Below are 20,797 nucleotides of genomic sequence, written 5' to 3' on the forward strand. Positions count from 1 at the left end.
CTCTTCTCTCCACAACTGTCCCTCTTCTCTCCACAACTGTCCCTCTTCTCTCCACAACTGTCCCTCTTCTCCCTCCACAACTGTCCCTCTTCTCTCCCCACAACTGTCCCTCTTCTCTCCACAACTGTCCCTCTTCTCTCCACAACTGTCCCTCTTCTCCCTCCACAACTGTCCCTCTTCTCTCCCCACAACTGTCCCTCTTCTCTCCACAACTGTCCCTCTTCTCTCCCCACAACTGTCCCTCTTCTCTCCCCACAACTGTCCCTCTTCTCTCCACAACTGTCCCTCTTCTCTCCACAACTGTCCCTCTTCTCTCCACAACTGTCCCTCTTCTCTCCACAACTGTCCCTCTTCTCTCCCCACAACTGTCCCTCTTCTCTCCCCACAACTGTCCCTCTTCTCTCCACAACTGTCCCTCTTCTCTCCCCACAACTGTCCCTCTTCTCCCTCCACAACTGTCCCTCTTCTCCCTCCACAACTGTCCCTCTTCTCCCTCCACAACTGTCCCTCTTCTCCCTCCACAACTGTCCCTCTTCTCTCCACAACTGTCCCTCTTCTCTCCACAACTGTCCCTCTTCTCTCCACAACTGTCCCTCTTCTCTCCACAACTGTCCCTCTTCTCTCCACAACTGTCCCTCTTCTCCCCCCACAACTGTCCCTCTTCTCTCCACAACTGTCCCTCTTCTCTCCACAACTGTCCCTCTTCTCTCCACAACTGTCCCTCTTCTCTCCACAACTGTCCCTCTTCTCTCCCCACAACTGTCCCTCTTCTCCCTCCACAACTGTCCCTCTTCTCCCCCCACAACTGTCCCTCTTCTCTCCACAACTGTCCCTCTTCTCTCCACAACTGTCCCTCTTCTCTCCACAACTGTCCCTCTTCTCCCCCCACAACTGTCCCTCTTCTCTCCACAACTGTCCCTCTTCTCTCCACAACTGTCCCTCTTCTCTCCACAACTGTCCCTCTTCTCTCCACAACTGTCCCTCTTCTCTCCCCACAACTGTCCCTCTTCTCCCTCCACAACTGTCCCTCTTCTCCCTCCACAACTGTCCCTCTTCTCTCCACAACTGTCCCTCTTCTCCCCCCACAACTGTCCCTCTTCTCTCCACAACTGTCCCTCTTCTCCCCCCACAACTGTCCCTCTTCTCTCCACAACTGTCCCTCTTCTCCCCCCACAACTGTCCCTCTTCTCTCCACAACTGTCCCTCTTCTCTCCACAACTGTCCCTCTTCTCTCCACAACTGTCCCTCTTCTCTCCCCACAACTGTCCCTCTTCTCTCCCCACAACTGTCCCTCTTCTCTCCACAACTGTCCCTCTTCCCCCCACAACTGTCCCTCTTCTCCCCCCACAACTGTCCCTCTTCTCTCCGCAACTGTCCCTCTTCTCCCCCCTCAACTGTCCCTCTTCTCTCCGCAACTGTCCCTCTTCTCCCCCCTCAACTGTCCCTCTTCTCTCCACAACTGTCCCTCTTCTCTCCACAACTGTCCCTCTTCTCCCTCCACAACTGTCCCTCTTCTCTCCACAACTGTCCCTCTTCTCTCCACAACTGTCCCTCTTCTCTCCACAACTGTCCCTCTTCTCTCCCCACAACTGTCCCTCTTCTCCCTCCACAACTGTCCCTCTTCTCCCCCCACAACTGTCCCTCTTCTCTCCACAACTGTCCCTCTTCTCTCCACAACTGTCCCTCTTCTCTCCACAACTGTCCCTCTTCTCCCCCCACAACTGTCCCTCTTCTCTCCACAACTGTCCCTCTTCTCTCCACAACTGTCCCTCTTCTCTCCACAACTGTCCCTCTTCTCTCCACAACTGTCCCTCTTCTCTCCCCACAACTGTCCCTCTTCTCTCCACAACTGTCCCTCTTCCCCCCACAACTGTCCCTCTTCTCCCCCCACAACTGTCCCTCTTCTCTCCGCAACTGTCCCTCTTCTCCCCCCACAACTGTCCCTCTTCTCTCCACAACTGTCCCTCTTCTCTCCACAACTGTCCCTCTTCTCTCCACAACTGTCCCTCTTCTCTCCACAACTGTCCCTCTTCTCTCCCCACAACTGTCCCTCTTCTCTCCCCACAACTGTCCCTCTTCTCTCCCCACAACTGTCCCTCTTCTCTCCACAACTGTCCCTCTTCTCCCTCCACAACTGTCCCTCTTCTCCCTCCACAACTGTCCCTCTTCTCCCCCCACAACTGTCCCTCTTCTCTCCACAACTGTCCCTCTTCTCTCTCCACAACTGTCCCTCTTCTCTCCACAACTGTCCCTCTTCTCTCCACAACTGTCCCTCTTCTCTCCACAACTGTCCCTCTTCTCTCCACAACTGTCCCTCTTCTCTCCACAACTGTCCCTCTTCTCTCCCCACAACTGTCCCTCTTCTCTCCCCACAACTGTCCCTCTTCTCTCCCCACAACTGTCCCTCTTCTCTCTCCACAACTGTCCCTCTTCTCTCCCCACAACTGTCCCTCTTCTCTCCCCACAACTGTCCCTCTTCTCTCCACAACTGTCCCTCTTCTCTCCACAACTGTCCCTCTTCTCTCCACAACTGTCCCTCTTCTCTCCACAACTGTCCCTCTTCTCTCCACAACTGTCCCTCTTCTCTCCACAACTGTCCCTCTTCTCTCCACAACTGTCCCTCTTCTCCCTCCACAACTGTCCCTCTTCTCTCCCCACAACTGTCCCTCTTCTCTCCACAACTGTCCCTCTTCTCTCCACAACTGTCCCTCTTCTCTCCCCACAACTGTCCCTCTTCTCTCCACAACTGTCCCTCTTCTCTCCCCACAACTGTCCCTCTTCTCCCTCCACAACTGTCCCTCTTCTCTCCACAACTGTCCCTCTTCTCTCCCCACAACTGTCCCTCTTCTCCCTCCACAACTGTCCCTCTTCTCTCCACAACTGTCCCTCTTCTCTCTCCACAACTGTCCCTCTTCTCTCCCCACAACTGTCCCTCTTCTCTCCACAACTGTCCATCTTCTCTCCACAACTGTCCCTCTTCTCTCCCCACAACTGTCCCTCTTCTCCCTCCACAACTGTCCCTCTTCTCTCCACAACTGTCCCTCTTCTCTCCACAACTGGCCCTCTTCTCTCCACAACTGTCCCTCTTCTCCCCACAACTGTCCCTCTTCTCTCCACAACTATCCCTCTTCTCTCCACAACTGTCCCTCTTCTCCCTCCACAACTGTCCCTCTTCTCTCCACAACTGTCCCTCTTCTCTCTCCACAACTGTCCCTCTTCTCTCCCCACAACTGTCCCTCTTCTCTCCACAACTGTCCCTCTTCTCTCCCCACAACTGTCCCTCTTCTCTCCACAACTGTCCCTCTTCTCTCCACAACTGTCCCTCTTCTCTCCCCACAACTGTCCCTCTTCTCCCTCCACAACTGTCCCTCTTCTCTCCACAACTGTCCCTCTTCTCTCCCCACAACTGTCCCTCTTCTCCCTCCACAACTGTCCCTCTTCTCTCCACAACTGTCCCTCTTCTCTCTCCACAACTGTCCCTCTTCTCTCCACAACTGTCCCTCTTCTCTCCCCACAACTGTCCCTCTTCTCCCTCCACAACTGTCCCTCTTCTCTCCACAACTGTCCCTCTTCTCTCTCCACAACTGTCCCTCTTCTCTCCCCACAACTGTCCCTCTTCTCTCCACAACTGTCCCTCTTCTCTCCACAACTGTCCCTCTTCTCTCCACAACTGTCCCTCTTCTCTCTCCACAACTGTCCCTCTTCTCTCCCCACAACTGTCCCTCTTCCCCCCACAACTGTCCCTTTTCTCCCCCCACAACTGTCCCTCTTCTCTCCACAACTGTCCCTCTTCTCTCCCCACAACTGTCCCTCTTCTCTCCCCACAACTGTCCCTCTTCCCCCCACAACTGTCCCTCTTCTCCCCCCACAACTGTCCCTCTTCTCTCCACAACTGTCCCTCTTCTCTCCCCACAACTGTCCCTCTTCTCTCCACAACTGTCCCTCTTCTCTCTCCACAACTGTCCCTCTTCTCTCCCCACAACTGTCCCTCTTCCCCCCACAACTGTCCCTCTTCTCCCCCCACAACTGTCCCTCTTCTCTCCACAACTGTCCCTCTTCTCTCCCCACAACTGTCCCTCTTCCCCCCACAACTGTCCCTCTTCTCCCCCCACAACTGTCCCTCTTCTCTCCACAACTGTCCCTCTTCTCTCCCCACAACTGTCCCTCTTCTCTCCACAACTGTCCCTCTTCTCTCCCCACAACTGTCCCTCTTCCCCCCACAACTGTCCCTCTTCCCTCCACAACTGTCCCTCTTCTCTCCACAACTGTCCCTCTTCTCTCCCCACAACTGTCCCTCTTCTCTCCACAACTGTCCCTCTTCTCTCCACAACTGTCCCTCTTCTCTCCCCACAACTGTCCCTCTTCTCTCCCCACAACTGTCCCTCTTCTCCCTCCACAACTGTCCCTCTTCTCTCCACAACTGTCCCTCTTCTCTCCCCACAACTGTCCCTCTTCTCTCCACAACTGTCCCTCTTCCCTCCACAACTGTCCCTCTTCTCTCCACAACTGTCCCTCTTCTCTCCACAACTGTCCCTCTTCTCCCTCCACAACTGTCCCTCTTCTCTCTCCACAACTGTCCCTCTTCTCTCCCCACAACTGTCCCTCTTCCCTCCACAACTGTCCCTCTTCTCCCCACAACTGTCCCTCTTCCCCCCACAACTGTCCCTCTTCCCCCCACAACTGTCCCTCTTCTCCCTCCACAACTGTCCCTCTTCTCCCCACAACTGTCCCTCTTCTCCCCACAACTGTCCCTCTTCTCCCTCCACAACTGTCCCTCTTCTCCCTCCACAACTGTCCCTCTTCTCTCCACAACTGTCCCTCTTCTCTCCACCACTGTCCCTCTTCTCCCCACCGCCACTGTCCCTCTTCTCTCCACAACTGTCCCTCTTCTCTCCACAACTGTCCCTCTTCGCTCCGCAACTGTCCCTCTTCTCCCCACAACTGTCCCTCTTCCCTCCACAACTGTCCCTCTTCTCTCCGCAACTGTCCCTCTTCTCCCCACAACTGTCCCTCTTCTCTCCGCAACTGTCCCTCTTCTCCCCGCAACTGTCCCTCTTCTCCCCACAACTGTCCCTCTTCTCCCCACAACTGTCACTCTTCCCCCCCACAACTGTCCCTCTTCTCCCTCCACAACTGTCCCTCTTCTCCCCACAACTGTCCCTCTTCTCCCCACCACCACTGTCCCTCTTCTCCCCTCCACCACTGTCCCTCTTCTCCCCTCCACCACTGTCCCTCTTCTCCCCTCCACCACTGTCCCTCTTCTCCCCTCCACCACTGTCCCTCTTCTCCCCTCCACCACTGTCCCTCTTCTCCCCTCCACAACTGTCCCTCTTCTCTCCACAACTGTCCCTCTTCTCCCTCCACAACTGTCCCTCTTCTCTCCACAACTGTCCCTCTTCTCTCCCAACAACTGTCCCTCTTCTCTCCACAACTGTCCCTCTTCTCTCCCCACAACTGTCCCTCTTCCCCCCACAACTGTCCCTCTTCCCTCCACAACTGTCCCTCTTCTCTCCACAACTGTCCCTCTTCTCTCCCCACAACTGTCCCTCTTCTCTCCACAACTGTCCCTCTTCCCTCCACAACTGTCCCTCTTCTCTCCACAACTGTCCCTCTTCTCTCCCCACAACTGTCCCTCTTCTCTCCACAACTGTCCCTCTTCCCTCCACAACTGTCCCTCTTCTCTCCACAACTGTCCCTCTTCTCTCCACAACTGTCCCTCTTCTCCCTCCACAACTGTCCCTCTTCTCTCTCCACAACTGTCCCTCTTCTCTCCACAACTGTCCCTCTTCTCTCCACAACTGTCCCTCTTCTCTCCCCACAACTGTCCCTCTTCTCTCCCCACAACTGTCCCTCTTCCCCCCACAACTGTCCCTCTTCCCTCCACAACTGTCCCTCTTCCCCCCACAACTGTCCCTCTTCCCCCCACAACTGTCCCTCTTCCCCCCACAACTGTCCCTCTTCTCCCCACAACTGTCCCTCTTCTCCCCACAACTGTCCCTCTTCTCCCTCCACAACTGTCCCTCTTCTCCCTCCACAACTGTCCCTCTTCTCTCCACAACTGTCCCTCTTCTCTCCACAACTGTCCCTCTTCTCTCCACCACTGTCCCTCTTCTCCCCACCGCCACTGTCCCTCTTCTCTCCACAACTGTCCCTCTTCTCTCCACAACTGTCCCTCTTCGCTCCGCAACTGTCCCTCTTCTCCCCACAACTGTCCCTCTTCCCTCCACAACTGTCCCTCTTCTCTCCGCAACTGTCCCTCTTCTCCCCACAACTGTCCCTCTTCTCTCCGCAACTGTCCCTCTTCTCCCCGCAACTGTCCCTCTTCTCCCCACAACTGTCCCTCTTCTCCCCACAACTGTCACTCTTCCCCCCCACAACTGTCCCTCTTCTCCCTCCACAACTGTCCCTCTTCTCCCCACAACTGTCCCTCTTCTCCCCACCACCACTGTCCCTCTTCTCCCCTCCACCACTGTCCCTCTTCTCCCCTCCACCACTGTCCCTCTTCTCCCCTCCACCACTGTCCCTCTTCTCCCCTCCACCACTGTCCCTCTTCTCCCCTCCACAACTGTCCCTCTTCTCTCCACAACTGTCCCTCTTCCCTCCACAACCTTCCTTTTTCCCTCCACTGAAGGACAATTTTAGGTACTGTAGTTTGTTGTCATTCCACTATTGTGTGCAATTTTAAGTCTTGACATGTTTGGTGTCGATTTACTTGATTCAGAATTATCTTTTATATCGTACAAAAAAATGGTTACTATTTTGTGTTTTGTGAGCAAAAATTAATGTAAGTGTATTTTTTTTTCCTGAAAATTTGTGTTCTATAAATGGCTGTGTGATCCTCATGTGAAAATTGCAACAGCCACCATTTTATTCTCTAGGGCCTCTGAATTCAGTAAATCGATATTGTTTGGGGGGTTCAAAATCATTTTCTAGGGGAAAAAAAAATGCAAATTTTATTGTGTGAGAGAGAGAGAGAAGTGTCACAATGATCCAGGAGAGCAAGAGGTTAATGTGTGGAGGAGGAGGAGGTGAGAAGAGGAGGTGAGGAAAGGTGAGTATGTGCAGCTGGAGGGAGGAAGAGGAGAAGCAGGAGGAGAAGGTTGGTGATTTGGCTGCTCCTTTTCCAGCATTTTGTGGGATTTCCAGTCATGCTGGGACTTGTAGTACCACAGGCCCGGGTGTCATGGTGGACAGCCGGAGAGGAGAGGAGAGGCGAGGCCCATAATGGTTTGATTTTTCCGGTGAAGTTGGTTGGGTGTCCTCTGCTCTGTAGGGTGGGGGGGTGCACCAGACAATCTCTTATGTTGGAAAGGTTGTCCTCATTATTCCGCCATTGGATCGGAGTATATAGAAAAGTGACAGCAGAAAAAAGAGAAAGTATTCCATCGAGTTTGCCGTTTTTTGTTTGTTTGTTTTATTTATTTATTTATTTATTTGGGGGGGGGGGCTTTTTAATTTTTTTGTTTTGTGTGTGTCTTTGTTTTTTTTTCTTTGTTTACTTTGTTGTCTGACTATAGATCTATGTTTATCCTAAGAAGGTATGAGCCAGATGTTCGAGTCGAATGTACGTTCAACTCGAACATCGGGTGTTCTCCGAACAGCGAACAATTTGGGGTGTAAAAAGTCTATGGGAGAAATCAAAAGTGCTGATTTTAAAGGCTGATATGCATGGTATTGTCATAAAAAGTGTTTGGGGACCTGGGTCCTGCCCCAGGGGACATGTATCAATGCAAAAAAAAGTTTGAAAAACGGACATTTTTTCAGGAGCAGTGATTTTAATAATGCTTAAAGTCAAACAATAAAAGTGTAATATCCCTTTAAATTTCGTACCTGGGGGGTGTCTATAGTATGCCTGTAAAGGGGCGCATGTTTCCTGTGTTTAGAACAGTCTGACAGCAAAATGACATTTCAAAGGAAAAAAAAGTCAATTAAAACTACTCGCGGCTGTAATGAATTGTTGGTCCCGGCAATACACATAAGTCATTGAAAAAAACGGCATGGGAATTCCCTACAGTCAATTACCGGGCCCTTTGGGTCTGGTATGAATATTAAGGGGAACCCCAAACCAAAATTTAAAAAAAAAATTGCATGGGGGTCCCCCCAAATTCCATACCCTTCAGGTCTGGTATAGATATTAAGGGGAACCCTGCGCCAATTTTTTTTAAAAAAATGGCTAAGGGGTCCCCCTCAAAATTCATACCAGACCCTTCAGGGGAACCCCGCGCCAAAAGTTTTTTTAAAATGGCATTGGGGTCCCCCCAAAAATCCATACCAGACCCCTATCCGAGCATGCAACCTGACAGGCCGCAGGAAAAGGGGGGGGCGAGAGAGCGCCCCCTCCTCCTGAACCGTAACGGGCCACATGCCCTCAACATTGGGAGGGTGCTTTGGGGTAGCCCCCCAAAGCACCTTGTCCCCATGTTGATGGGGAGAAGGGCCTCATCCCCACAACCCTTGCCCGGTAGTTGTGGGGGTCTGCGGGCGGGGGGCTTATCGGAATCTGGAAGCCCCCTTTAACAAGGGGACCCCCAGATCCCCCCCCCCCCATTTGAAATGGTAACGGGTACATTGTACCTGTACCATTTCACAAAAAAAGTGTCAAAATGTTAAACCACAAGACACACTTTGGGACAAGTCCTTTATTAAAAAATCAAATAAATAAAAATGTCCCACGAAGTCCATTCATCTTCTTCTTAAAAAAAAGCACTGTCACTGTATAAATAACACTGGCAGGGAAGGGGTAAACACTAGGGGGCAATCAAAGGGCTAAATATGTTCCCTGGGAGTGTTCTAACTGTGTGGGGTAGGTGGGCTTACTGGGACAACACAGAGATCGCTGTTCCCCATTACTGGGAAGAGCAGATCTCTATGATGTCTCCTGTCAGAATGGGGATCCGCCTTATTTAGATCCTCGTTCTGCCTCTGTGTACCGCAGGCGGTCATCGCATGGCGTGCAGCGGGCACATGCGCGCCCACAGTGTCGCATGCATGGATTTGCGCAATCGAGCCGACCTGCCGCCGTACATATACAGTGGATGGTCGGCAAGTGGTTAACCGCTTCCATACCGGGCCTAATCTGGCACTCCTCTCCTACATGTAAAATTCATAATAACTTTTTTTATTTGCTAGAAAATTACTCAGAACCCTCAAACATTCTGTATGTTTTTTTATTTATTTTTTTTTTTAGCAGAGACCCTGGGGAATAAATTGGCAGTCGTTGCAACTTTTTGTGTCACTTGGTATTTGCGAAGCAATTTTTCAAATGTGTGTGTTTTTTTTTTTTGGGGGGGGGGGGGAGATCTTTCATGAATAATAAAAAAAAAACACTAAAGTTGGCCTAATTTTTTGGTATAATGTGAAAGATAATGTCACGCCGAGTAAATGGATACCTAACATGTCACGCTTTAAAATTGCGCACACTCGTGAAATGGTGCCAAGTTTCGATACTTAAAAAAATCTCCATAGGCGACATTTTAAAAATCGTTTCTACCAGTTTAGAGTTACAGATGAGGTCTAGCGCGAGAATTATTGCTCTCGCTGTAACGATTGCGGCGATGCCTCACATGTGTGGTTTGAATGCCATTTACATATGTGGGCGAGACGTACCTATGCGTTCACTTCTGCGTGCGGGGGCGGGGAGCGCTTTTTAAATGTGTTTTTTTTGGGGGGGGGGTTTGTTCGTTTTGTGTTTTTTTTTTTTTTTTTTTTTTTTTTTTTACACTTTCCCTTGAAGAAATTTTTTTGATCACTTTTATTCCTATTACATCCCTTGTAAAAGAAACAGAGCATGACAGGTCCTCTTTATGGAGAGATCTGAGGTGTATAAGTCCCCACATCTCTCCTCTAGACTGGAAAGACCAAGATCAAATAAAACCCCAAAAAAAAGATCTTGGCCTTTCCAGCTGAGTACAGTGTTTACAATTGCCAAGCCGGGCAAGATGCCATAACATCGCGTCTGGCCTCCGAAGGTCATAGAGACTGCCGGAGACCATCTGGCCCGCGTGAATCCTTGCTGACTCCTTCTCCAGCTCGCCCATAGAAGCGGCGGGAGGGGGCGCTATAATTGTTCTTATGGTGCAGGGAGTCGGCGGCAGAAAAAGATTGATTTCTTGATGACGCCTGTAACTGCCCCCATCATTCACATATCCCCACATAAAGTCCAGGACGTCATATGACGGCCTTGGGCAGGAAGTGGTTGAAAACACTGTCTCTCTCTCTCTCTCTCTCTCTCTCTCTCTCTCTCTATATCTATAGCTATATCTATAGCTATATATCTATATATATATATCTATATATATATATATATATATATATATATATATATATATCTATATATATATATATATATATATATATAGATATATATATATATATATATATATATATATATCTATATATATATATAAAATCTCTCTATCCGGCCGGCACGTCCTTCACAACCGAACACGACTGAGAGTCATCAGCTGTCACTGGGGTTTCCCTGACAGATGAAAGTGAAAAATAAAAATTGCAGGCTAAAAAAATTTGTGAAAAAGAAACAGCGTGGGGTCCCCCCTCCAAATCCATACCACTTTGTGTCTGGTATGGATTTGGAGGGGAACCCCACGCCAAAATCTGGGAAAAAAATTGTGTGGGGTCCCCCCCCCCCCCCCCAAAATCCATCCCAGACCCTTATCCAAGCATGCAGGTCAGGAAAGGGAGGGGACGAGCAAGAGCCCTCTCACCACCTGAACCATACCAGGTCACATGCCCTCTACATGAGGGGGTGCTTTGGGACGGGGGGCAGGGGACCTTGTCTTCATGTTGATGGGGACAAGGGTCTTTTACCTACAACCCTGGGCTGTGGTTGTGGGAATCTGCGGGCGGGGGGCTACCCATTCAGTACATGAATTTTTGACGATTCCCTTATTAAAAAGTAAAAAAAACCAATGTCGTCGCCCCCCCCCGGTGTAGATCCATCATCAATCGCACTGCTGCCACCGCCAGACCCCGAAAAACAAGGGGGAAAAAAGCTCCGCTCGCCACGAACGCTTCCACGGTCTGCCTGCCCCGCCGTGCGACGTTTCTTAAATGGCTATGGGGCAGAGCCACCCGGTGACCCCATACTCATTCACATAGGGGTGGGGCCAGGATCTGGGGACCCCCTTGTTAAAGGGGGGCTTCCAGAAATCGATAAGCCCCCCCCCCACAGACCCCTATAACCACAGCCCAGAGTTATCGGGAAGAGGCCCTTGTCCCCATCAACATTGGGACAAGGTGCTTTGGGGCATGGGGGCAGAGCCCCTCCTGTCCCAAAGCACCCCCCATGTAGAAGGCATGTGGCCTGGTATGATTCAGGAGAGGGGGGTGCTCGCTCGTCCCCTCCCTTTCCTGACCTGCCTGGCTGCGTGGTCTAGGTAAGGATCTCATTTGTATTTTGGGGGACCCCACACTATTTGTTTTTTATTTTTGGCATGGGGTTCCCCTGCAAATCCATACCGGGCCTGGTATGGATTGGGGAGAGGACCTCGCGCTGTTTTTTTCCTGATGTATTTAATTTTTTTTTGTTTTTTTTTTTGCCGGTAATTCTTTTTTTTACATTCAGCTGTCAGTCGGGAAGCCCGCTGACAGCTAATGGGTCATCGGTTGTTAAGGACGCATCGGCCGGCTTCCCGGCTCGCTCCTTAGCAACCAACTATATATACAGTGTATTTAAAGGGCCATAAAAAAGACCCCCACAAAACGCAAAATGCATCACCGCAACCACCTAGATGTGAACCTAGACTAACTGTTGGCTCAATACCTCTGCTGGAAGTTTATTCCTCGCATCAACTACCCTTTCAGTAAAATAATACTTTCTGAGATTAGTTTATCTGTGTGAACAGATTTTTTTTCACCTCTGTAGACCGGTTTAAAGCGGATCTGACCCCACCGGTTTAACAGTTTTCAAAAGCAGGAACATTCTAGGCACGTCTCTGGAGACAACTGTCACAGTTCCCTGGGAAACTTGTGTCAGCTCATCAATAGGCCGGTGTCATAGATGATCACATGTGATGCGTCACATCTAAATAGAAGAGAAGATGGCAACGTCTTCAGGTAGGGTCTCCAAACGATGGCTCGCGGGCCACATCCGGGACTCTGCAAGATCTTCTGCATCCAAGGAGCCGGGGTCAGTGGTGTGCCAAGTGAGCACCGATGGAGGATTAAGCTCTTCTCTGTAGGTTCACCTGCTGTGTTGTCATCATCCCATCCGGCCACCAGTGTCCACACTACCAATGAAGTGCTTACCCCAACATTTACAGGAGGGCGGACCTTCCTTCACCCAGACCTTCCTCCTCCACCCAGGCCTTCCTCCTCCACCCAGGCCTTCCTCCTCCACCCAGGCCTTCCTCCTCCACCCAGACCTTCCTCTTCCACCCAGACCTTCCTCCTCCACCCAGGCCTTCCTCCTCCACCCAGGCCTTCCTCCTCCACCCAGGCCTTCCTCCTCCACCCAGACCTTCCTCCGCTCCACCCAGACCTTCCTCCGCTCCACCCAGACCTTCCTCCGCTCCACCCAGACCTTCCTCCGCTCCACCCAGACCTTCCTCCGCTCCACCCAGACCTTCCTCCGCTCCACCCAGACCTTCCTCCACCCAGACCTGCTCTGGCACTCGGCCCCCACCCTGATACTACAGCCACACAGTGATAAAGATTACTCTGATGGGGACAGTGATGTAAGGGAGAACTTTGATGGGAACTTTGATGTAAGGTGGGCTCTGATGGGGGCTTTGATGTAAGGTGGGCTCTGATGGGGGCTTTGATATAAGGTGGGCTCTGATGGGGGCTTTGATGTAAGGTGGGCTCTGATGGGGACTTTGATGTAAGGTGGGCTCTGATGGGGACTTTGATGTAAGGTGGGCTCTGATGGGGACTTTGATGTAAGGTGGGCTCTGATGGGGACTTTGATGTAAGGCGGGCTCTGATGGGGACTTTGTAAGGTGGGCTCTGATGGAGAATTTGATGTTAGGTGGGCTCTGATGGGGACACTAATGTAAGGGGGGGACCCTAATATAAGGTGGGCTCTAATGGGGACTTTGATGTAAGGTGGGCTCTGATGGGGACACTAATATAAGGTGGGTTCTGATGGGGAATTTGATGTTAGGTGGACTCTAATGGGGACACTAATATAAGGTGGGTAGGCTCTGATGGGGACTTTGATGTGATGGGGAATTTGATGTTAGGTGGGCTCTGATGGGGACACTAATGTAAGGGAGGGCACTAATATAAGGTGGACTCTGATGGGGACTTTGATGTTAGGTTGGCTATAATGGGGAAACTAATGTAAGGGGGGGGGGGGACACTAATATAAGGTGGGCTCTTATGGGAACTTTGATGTAAGGTGGTTTCTGATGGGGACACTAATGTAAGGTGGGCTCTGATGGGCACACTGATGTAAGGGGGGGCTCTTATGTAAAGGGGACTGTGATAGAATTTTTGATGTAGGGGGGAGTGCAATGGGGACCTTTTTGGCCCCTGGATATTTGTGAAATATTGGATGTGACTGGTACTGGGAGGATTGGAGATTTCCGATATATAAAGGAGGGTTTAGATCCGCTTCAGGTCATTCTGGAAGGCGACTCAACAAATAATTTGAGAACACAACAATAACACTTCATCCAGTCACACAGTTCTAACCAATGTGTATTTTCTATGATCATTGGCTCCATCTGGTGGCTATAATTTGGTAGCGGCATTATGGCCTCTGGATGGTGCTTATGATCATAGAAAATACATTAGACACATAATGGAGATCATTGGTAAGAACAGTGTGTATGTAGGAGATGTTTCTTTTATAATTGGAGCTCCGTGTCTGGTTGTTCAGTACACGTTACATGTAAAGATGAACATATGTGTGTACCTGTAATATAATAAAAAAAAAATGTTAAAGTTTACACATCATTCATGGTCTCCGCACAGCAGGGTGTCACAATACACTGCGGTGTCACCTTATTATACGCTGCACAAAAATGTGACAAACTTATTGTGGGAGAGGTTTTCAAAACCATCAATTAGAACCTCAGGCTGGAAGGATTGGGGGAAGGGAGAGAAATTTGTCACCTGTATTTTGAGAACTAAAAAACTGAAACCAGCAAACCTGACCTATATACCTGTGCCTGTCCTCTCTATCCCTAAATCTTGTGTCCTCTCCATCCCTAAATCTTGTGTCATCTCTATCCCTAAATCTTGTGTCATCTCTATCCCTAAATCTTGTGTCCTCTCCATCCCTAAATCTTGTGTCCTCTCTATCCCTAAATCTTGTGTCATCTCTATCCCTAAATCTTGTGTCCTCTCCATCCCTAAATCTTGTGTCCTCTCCATCCCTAAATCTTGTGTCCTCTCCATCCCTAAATCTTGTGTCCTCTCCATCCCTAAATCTTGTGTCATCTCTATCCCTAAATCTTGTGTCCTCTCTATCCCTAAATCTTGTGTCATCTCTATCCCTAAATCTTGTGTCCTCTCCATCCCTAAATCTTGTGTCCTCTCCATCCCTAAATCTTGTGTCATCTCTATCCCTAAATCTTGTGTCATCTCCATCCCTAAATCTTGTGTCATCTCTATCCCTAAATCTTGTGTCATCTCCATCCCTAAATCTTGTGTCATCTCCATCCCTAAATCTTGTGTCATCTCTATCCCTAAATCTTGTGTCATCTCCATCCCTAAATCTTGTGTCATCTCTATCCCTAAATCTTGTGTCATCTCCATCCCTAAATCTTGTGTCATCTCCATCCCTAAATCTTGTGTCCTCTCCATCCCTAAATCTTGTGTCCTCTCCATCCCTAAATCTTGTGTCATCTCCATCCCTAAATCTTGTGTCCTCTCCATCCCTAAATCTTGTGTCATCTCCATCCCTAAATCTTGTGTCATCTCCATCCCTAAATCTTGTGTCATCTCCATCCCTAAATCTTGTGTCATCTCTATCCCTAAATCTTGTGTCATCTCCATCCCTAAATCTTGTGTCATCTCTATCCCTAAATCTTGTGTCATCTCCATCCCTAAATCTTGTGTCCTCTCCATCCCTAAATCTTGTGTCCTCTCCATCCCTAAATCTTGTGTCCTCTCCATCCCTAAATCTTGTGTCCTCTCCATCCCTAAATCTTGTGTCATCTCCATCCCTAAATCTTGTGTCATCTCCATCCCTAAATCTTGTGTCATCTCCATCCCTAAATCTTGTGTCCTCTCCATCCCTAAATCTTGTGTCCTCTCCATCCCTAAATCTTGTGTCCTCTCCATCCCTAAATCTTGTGTCATCTCCATCCCTAAATCTTGTGTCCTCTCCATCCCTAAATCTTGTGTCCTCTCCATCCCTAAATCTTGTGTCCTCTCCATCCCTAAATCTTGTGTCCTCTCCATCCCTAAATCTTGTGTCATCTCCATCCCTAAATCTTGTGTCATCTCCATCCCTAAATCTTGTGTCATCTCCATCCCTAAATCTTGTGTCATCTCCATCCCTAAATCTTGTGTCATCTCCATCCCTAAATCTTGTGTCATCTCCATCCCTAAATCTTGTGTCATCTCTATCCCTAAATCTTGTGTCATCTCCATCCCTAAATCTTGTGTCATCTCCATCCCTAAATCTTGTGTCATCTCCATCCCTAAATCTTGTGTCCTCTCCATCCCTAAATCTTGTGTCCTCTCCATCCCTAAATCTTGTGTCCTCTCCATCCCTAAATCTTGTGTCCTCTCCATCCCTAAATCTTGTGTCCTCTCCATCCCTAAATCTTGTGTCCTCTCCATCCCTAAATCTTGTGTCCTCTCCATCCCTAAATCTTGTGTCCTCTCCATCCCTAAATCTTGTGTCCTCTCCATCCCTAAATCTTGTGTCCTCTCCATCCCTAAATCTTGTGTCCTCTCCATCCCTAAATCTTGTGTCCTCTCCATCCCTAAATCTTGTGTCATCTCTATCCCTAAATCTTGTGTCCTCTCTATCCCTAAATCTTGTGTCATCTCTATCCCTAAATCTTGTGTCCTCTCCATCCCTAAATCTTGTGTCCTCTCCATCCCTAAATCTTGTGTCATCTCTATCCCTAAATCTTGTGTCATCTCCATCCCTAAATCTTGTGTCATCTCCATCCCTAAATCTTGTGTCCTCTCCATCCCTAAATCTTGTGTCCTCTCCATCCCTAAATCTTGTGTCCTCTCCATCCCTAAATCTTGTGTCCTCTCCATCCCTAAATCTTGTGTCCTCTCCATCCCTAAATCTTGTGTCCTCTCCATCCCTAAATCTTGTGTCCTCTCCATCCCTAAATCTTGTGTCCTCTCCATCCCTAAATCTTGTGTCATCTCCATCCCTAAATCTTGTGTCCTCTCCATCCTTTGCTCTTCTGTCATCTCCATCCTTAGGATCTTCTTGTCCTCTCAATCCTTAGGATCTTCTGGTCCTCTCCATCCTTAGGATCTTCTGGTCCTCTCCATCCTTAGGATCTTCTGGTCCTCTCCATCCTTAGGATCTTCTGGTCCTCTCCATAGGGTCTTCTGTTATCTCCATCGCATTTGTGCTTGCTCAACAAATGTTGTCTATAATTCCTTTAACAGATTTATTATTTGACCATCAGCTCCATCTAGTGGCCAAAATGTGGTATTGGTCTTGAGATTGAGGTATTTCAGAAAACTATACCGCATTCTTGCCAGTAGATGGAGCTAAACCAGATAGGAATGAATCTATTACAGAAAATACAGGGAGAAATCCATTGAGAATGCACCAATGTGTGTGACCTTATAGACCACCAAACATCATCCAGATGGGGAACATCTCCTGCAAGTCAATTCGTCTCCCCTCTTCATTGATTTTCATTATATTTAAAATATTTTATAAAGCCGCAAAATGTACAAATTATATTTAGAATTAGAATCACAGCAAATCCACCAAATCTGATCTGTGTAGATAGGAAACCGGTGAAATAAATACATACATGTGGGAGCTGTCCATCCAGTCCTGATATTTACACAGCTCTGCCACATTACTCAGCCAGAGCAGGGAAGGAGACCTGACATTTCTCTGCTGCAATTCAGTAACACTGACAGGTCTCACCCCCCCCCCCCAGCCTCTAATTAGACAGTGAAAGGAGAAGTAGCAACCTGATGAGCTCATCTCTCGGCTCTCTCCTCCTGTTAGCACATGCTCCTTGCACAACTGAACTGCTCCTTGTGCTGCTTCTCCCTCTCCCAGCCTGGTCTCTGCTGTACAGGGGACTACTACCAGGACACATCCACGGCTTGTATTTAAAAGATTAGGTTTGGGTAAAGGACCCAGAAGAGTAATGTCACATAGAAAAGAATGGAAAACCCCACCACAAACTTCTCTTATCTGCTCCATTGTAGTCTGTAAACTAAATCACAGGAAAGGTTTTCTTATACCCCTTAAAAAAAAAAAAAAAATCCACTTCATCCTGCCAGAAACCCATCAAACAATCCCCCATAATGACAACATAAAAGAAGTTTGTGTGAAATCTTTGCAAATTTATTTAAAATTTAAAAAGGAAGAATAATCCCATGTATATAAGTATCACAGGCTCCTCCCATGTACATAGGTATCACAGGCTCCTCCCATGTACATAAGTATCACAGGCTCCTCTCATGTACATAGGTATCACAGGCTCCTCCCATGTACATAAGTATCACAGGCTCCTCCCATGTACATAAGTATCACAGGCTCCTCCCATGTACATAGGTATCACAGCCTTTGCCATGACACTCAGAATTGAGCTCAGGTGCCTCCTGTTTCCACTGATCATCCTTGAGATGTTTCTACAACTTGACTGGAGTCCACCTACAAGTTGATTGGACATGATTTGGAAAGGCACACACCTGTCTATAGAAGGTCCCACAGTTAATAGTGCATGTCAGAGCACAAACCAAGCCATGAAGTCCAAGGAATTGTCTGTAGACCTCGGAGACAGGATTGTATAGAGGCACAGATCTGGGGAAGGGTACAGAAACATTTCTGCAGTATTGAAGGTCCCAATGAGCACAGTGGCCTCTATCTGTAAATGGAAGAAGTTTGGAACCACCAGGACTCTTCCTAGAGCGGGCCGCCCAGCCAAACTGAGCTATCGGGGGGAGAAGAGCCTTAGTCAGGGAGGTGACCAAGAACCCGATGGTCACGCTGACAGACCCCCAGTGTTTCTCTGTGGAGAGAGGAGAACCTTCCAGAAGAACAACCATCTCTACAGCACTCCACCAATCAGGCCTGTATGGTAGAGTGGCCAGACGGAAGCCACTCCTCAGTAAATGTCACATGACAGCCCACCTGGAGTTTGCCAAAAGGCACCTGAAGGACTCTCAGACCATGAGAAACAAAATTCTCTGGTCTGATGAAACAAAGATTGAACTCTTTGGTCTGAATGACAAGAGTCATGTCTGGCTCATCACCTGGCCAATACCATCCCTATAGTGAAGCATGGTGGCGGCAACCTCATGCTGTGGGGATTTTTTTCAGCGGCAGGAACTGCGAGACTAGTCAGCATCGAGGGAAAGATGAATGCAGCAATGTACAGAGACATCCTTGATGAAAACCTGCTCCAGAGCGCTCTGGACCTCAGACTGGGGCGAAGGTTCATCTTCCAACAGGACAACGACCCTAAACACACAGCCAAGATAACAAAGGAATGGCTACGGGACAACCCTGTGAATGTCCTTGAGTGGCCCAGCCAGAGCCCAGACTTGAACCCGATTGAACATCTCTGGAGAGATCTGAAAATGGCTGTGCACCGACCCTCCCTATCCAACCTGATGGAGCTTGAGAGGTCCTGCAAAGAAGAATGGGAGAAACTGCCCAGAAATAGGTGTGCCAAGCTTGTAGCATCATACTCAAAAAGACTTGACTGTAATTGGTGCCAAAGGAGCTTCACCAAAGTATTAAGCAAAGGCTGTGATACTTATGTACATGGGAGGAGTCTGTGATACTTATGTACATGGGAGGAGTCTGTGATACTTATGTACATGGGAGGAGTCTGAGATACTTATGTACATGGGAGGAGTCTGTGATGCTTATGTACATGGGAGGGGCCTGTGATACTTATCACAGGCTCCTCCCATGTACATAAGTATCACAGGCTCCTCCCATGTACATACTTGTGTACATGGGAGGAGCCTGTGATACTTGTGTACATGGGGAGGAGCCTGTAATACTTATGTACATGGGAGGAGTCTGTGATGCTTATGTACATGGGAGGAGCCTGTGATGCTTATGTACATGGGAGGAGCCTGTGATGCTTATGTACATGGGAGGAGCCTGTGATGCTTATGTACATGGGAGGAGCCTGTGATGCTTATGTACATGGGAGGAGCCTGTGATGCTTATGTACATGGGAGGAGGCTGCGATGCTTGTGTACATGGGAGGAGCCTGTGATGCTTATGTACATGGGAGGAGCCTGTGATGCTTATGTACATGGGAGGAGCCTGTGATGCTTATGTACATGGGAGGAGCCTGTGATGCTTATGTACATGGGATTTTTTTCAGCAGGGGAACGCAGTTCCAGCACCTTCAACACTGAATGTATGTTATGGCAAGTGGTGGGGTGTGCTGGAGGTTCTGTTGTTGCTTGGAAAGATCTATTGTTGAGGGAGGTGTCTATTGTTTATTTCTTCAGGAGGGGTCTATTGATGCTTGCTGGTTGGGGATCTATTGTTGCTGGTGGAGTTTGTTGCTGGGGTCAATCTCTTGTTACTTGGGGGGGGGGGGGGGGGGGTATTCTGAATAGTGTAGGATGATGAGAGCTCCACAGACCTAATGGAAATCTTCATTGGCCTTTTTTTCTGGGGCAATAAAGTCTTCCATTAGATTTGTGGCTCTCTCCTCCTTTCTACACTCTCCTGGACCAACAATATTTGGATTCTCCCTTTTTTATGTGTGAATTGTGATTCTCAGCACTCTCCTCTCTGCAGGGACCGGTCACCATGACTCATTCCTGCGTTCTACGAGTGTCGGGAATTCCCGCCGGTCAGTATGAAGATGATCGGATACTAGACAAGCTGGTAATGCACTTCCTGCGCCGCAAGAATGGAGGAAACGGGGAGGTCGATGTGCATTACCCCACAAAGGAAAGGGGCGTGGCCATGCTGACCTTTGATCAGGTAGAAGGTAAGTGAGTGTTCACACCTCCCCTCCCCCTCCCCAATCCCTCCAGTAGACTCCCATGTAACTGACATCACCCTGAACCCCCTGAGAGAAGAGTCATTGCCTGGGCTGGATGGGTTTGGGGGCCGTATTACCAGTTATATGGTCTCAGTACACCCCCCCAATGTAGCGATTTATTATCTGAAGATCATTATTTAGTTACATCTTCTGATGATCAGTACAGATAACGCTTCACATCAATGGCCCCTCCCTCCCTTTCTAAACTTGGCATTGGGCAGGTTATTGATAAATTGTGGAAAAAAAAACACTCAGCGGCAAAATAAATTACTTCCTCCTATACCAGGGTAAATGTGTAAAATCACCAATATACAGTGGGGACGGAAAGTATCACAGGCTCCTCCCATCTGCAAAAATGTCCAACAATTCTTTGTTTTTCTGTCAATATGGGGTGCTGTGTGTACAATATGGGGTGCTGTGTGTACAATATGGGGTGCTGTGTGTACAATATGGGGTGCTGTGTGTACAATATGGGGTGCTGTGTGTACAATATGAGGTGCTGTGTGTACAATATGGGGGGCTGTGTGTACAATATGGGGGGCTGTGTGTACAATATGGGGTGCTGTGTGTACAATATGGGGGGCTGTGTGTACAATATGGGGGGCTGTGTGTATAATATGGGGTGCTGTGTGTACAATATG

At 48.9% G+C, this 20,797-nt stretch overlaps 1 protein-coding gene across 1 annotated transcript in view; it reads left to right on the plus strand.

Annotated features, from left to right (window-relative positions):
* LOC141146124 (uncharacterized) overlaps window positions 1–20,797 on the plus strand; it is a gene marked incomplete at its 3' end in the record, with an annotated part of 74,496 nt that overhangs the window by 36,049 nt on the left and 17,650 nt on the right. Inside the window, 1 exon segment of the mRNA XM_073632877.1 lies at window positions 19,907–20,102. Coding sequence (XP_073488978.1) covers window positions 19,907–20,102 — 196 coding nt within the window.

This window comes from Aquarana catesbeiana, linkage group LG05, assembly GCF_042186555.1.
Source record: "Aquarana catesbeiana isolate 2022-GZ linkage group LG05, ASM4218655v1, whole genome shotgun sequence".
NCBI lineage: Eukaryota > Metazoa > Chordata > Amphibia > Anura > Ranidae > Aquarana > Aquarana catesbeiana.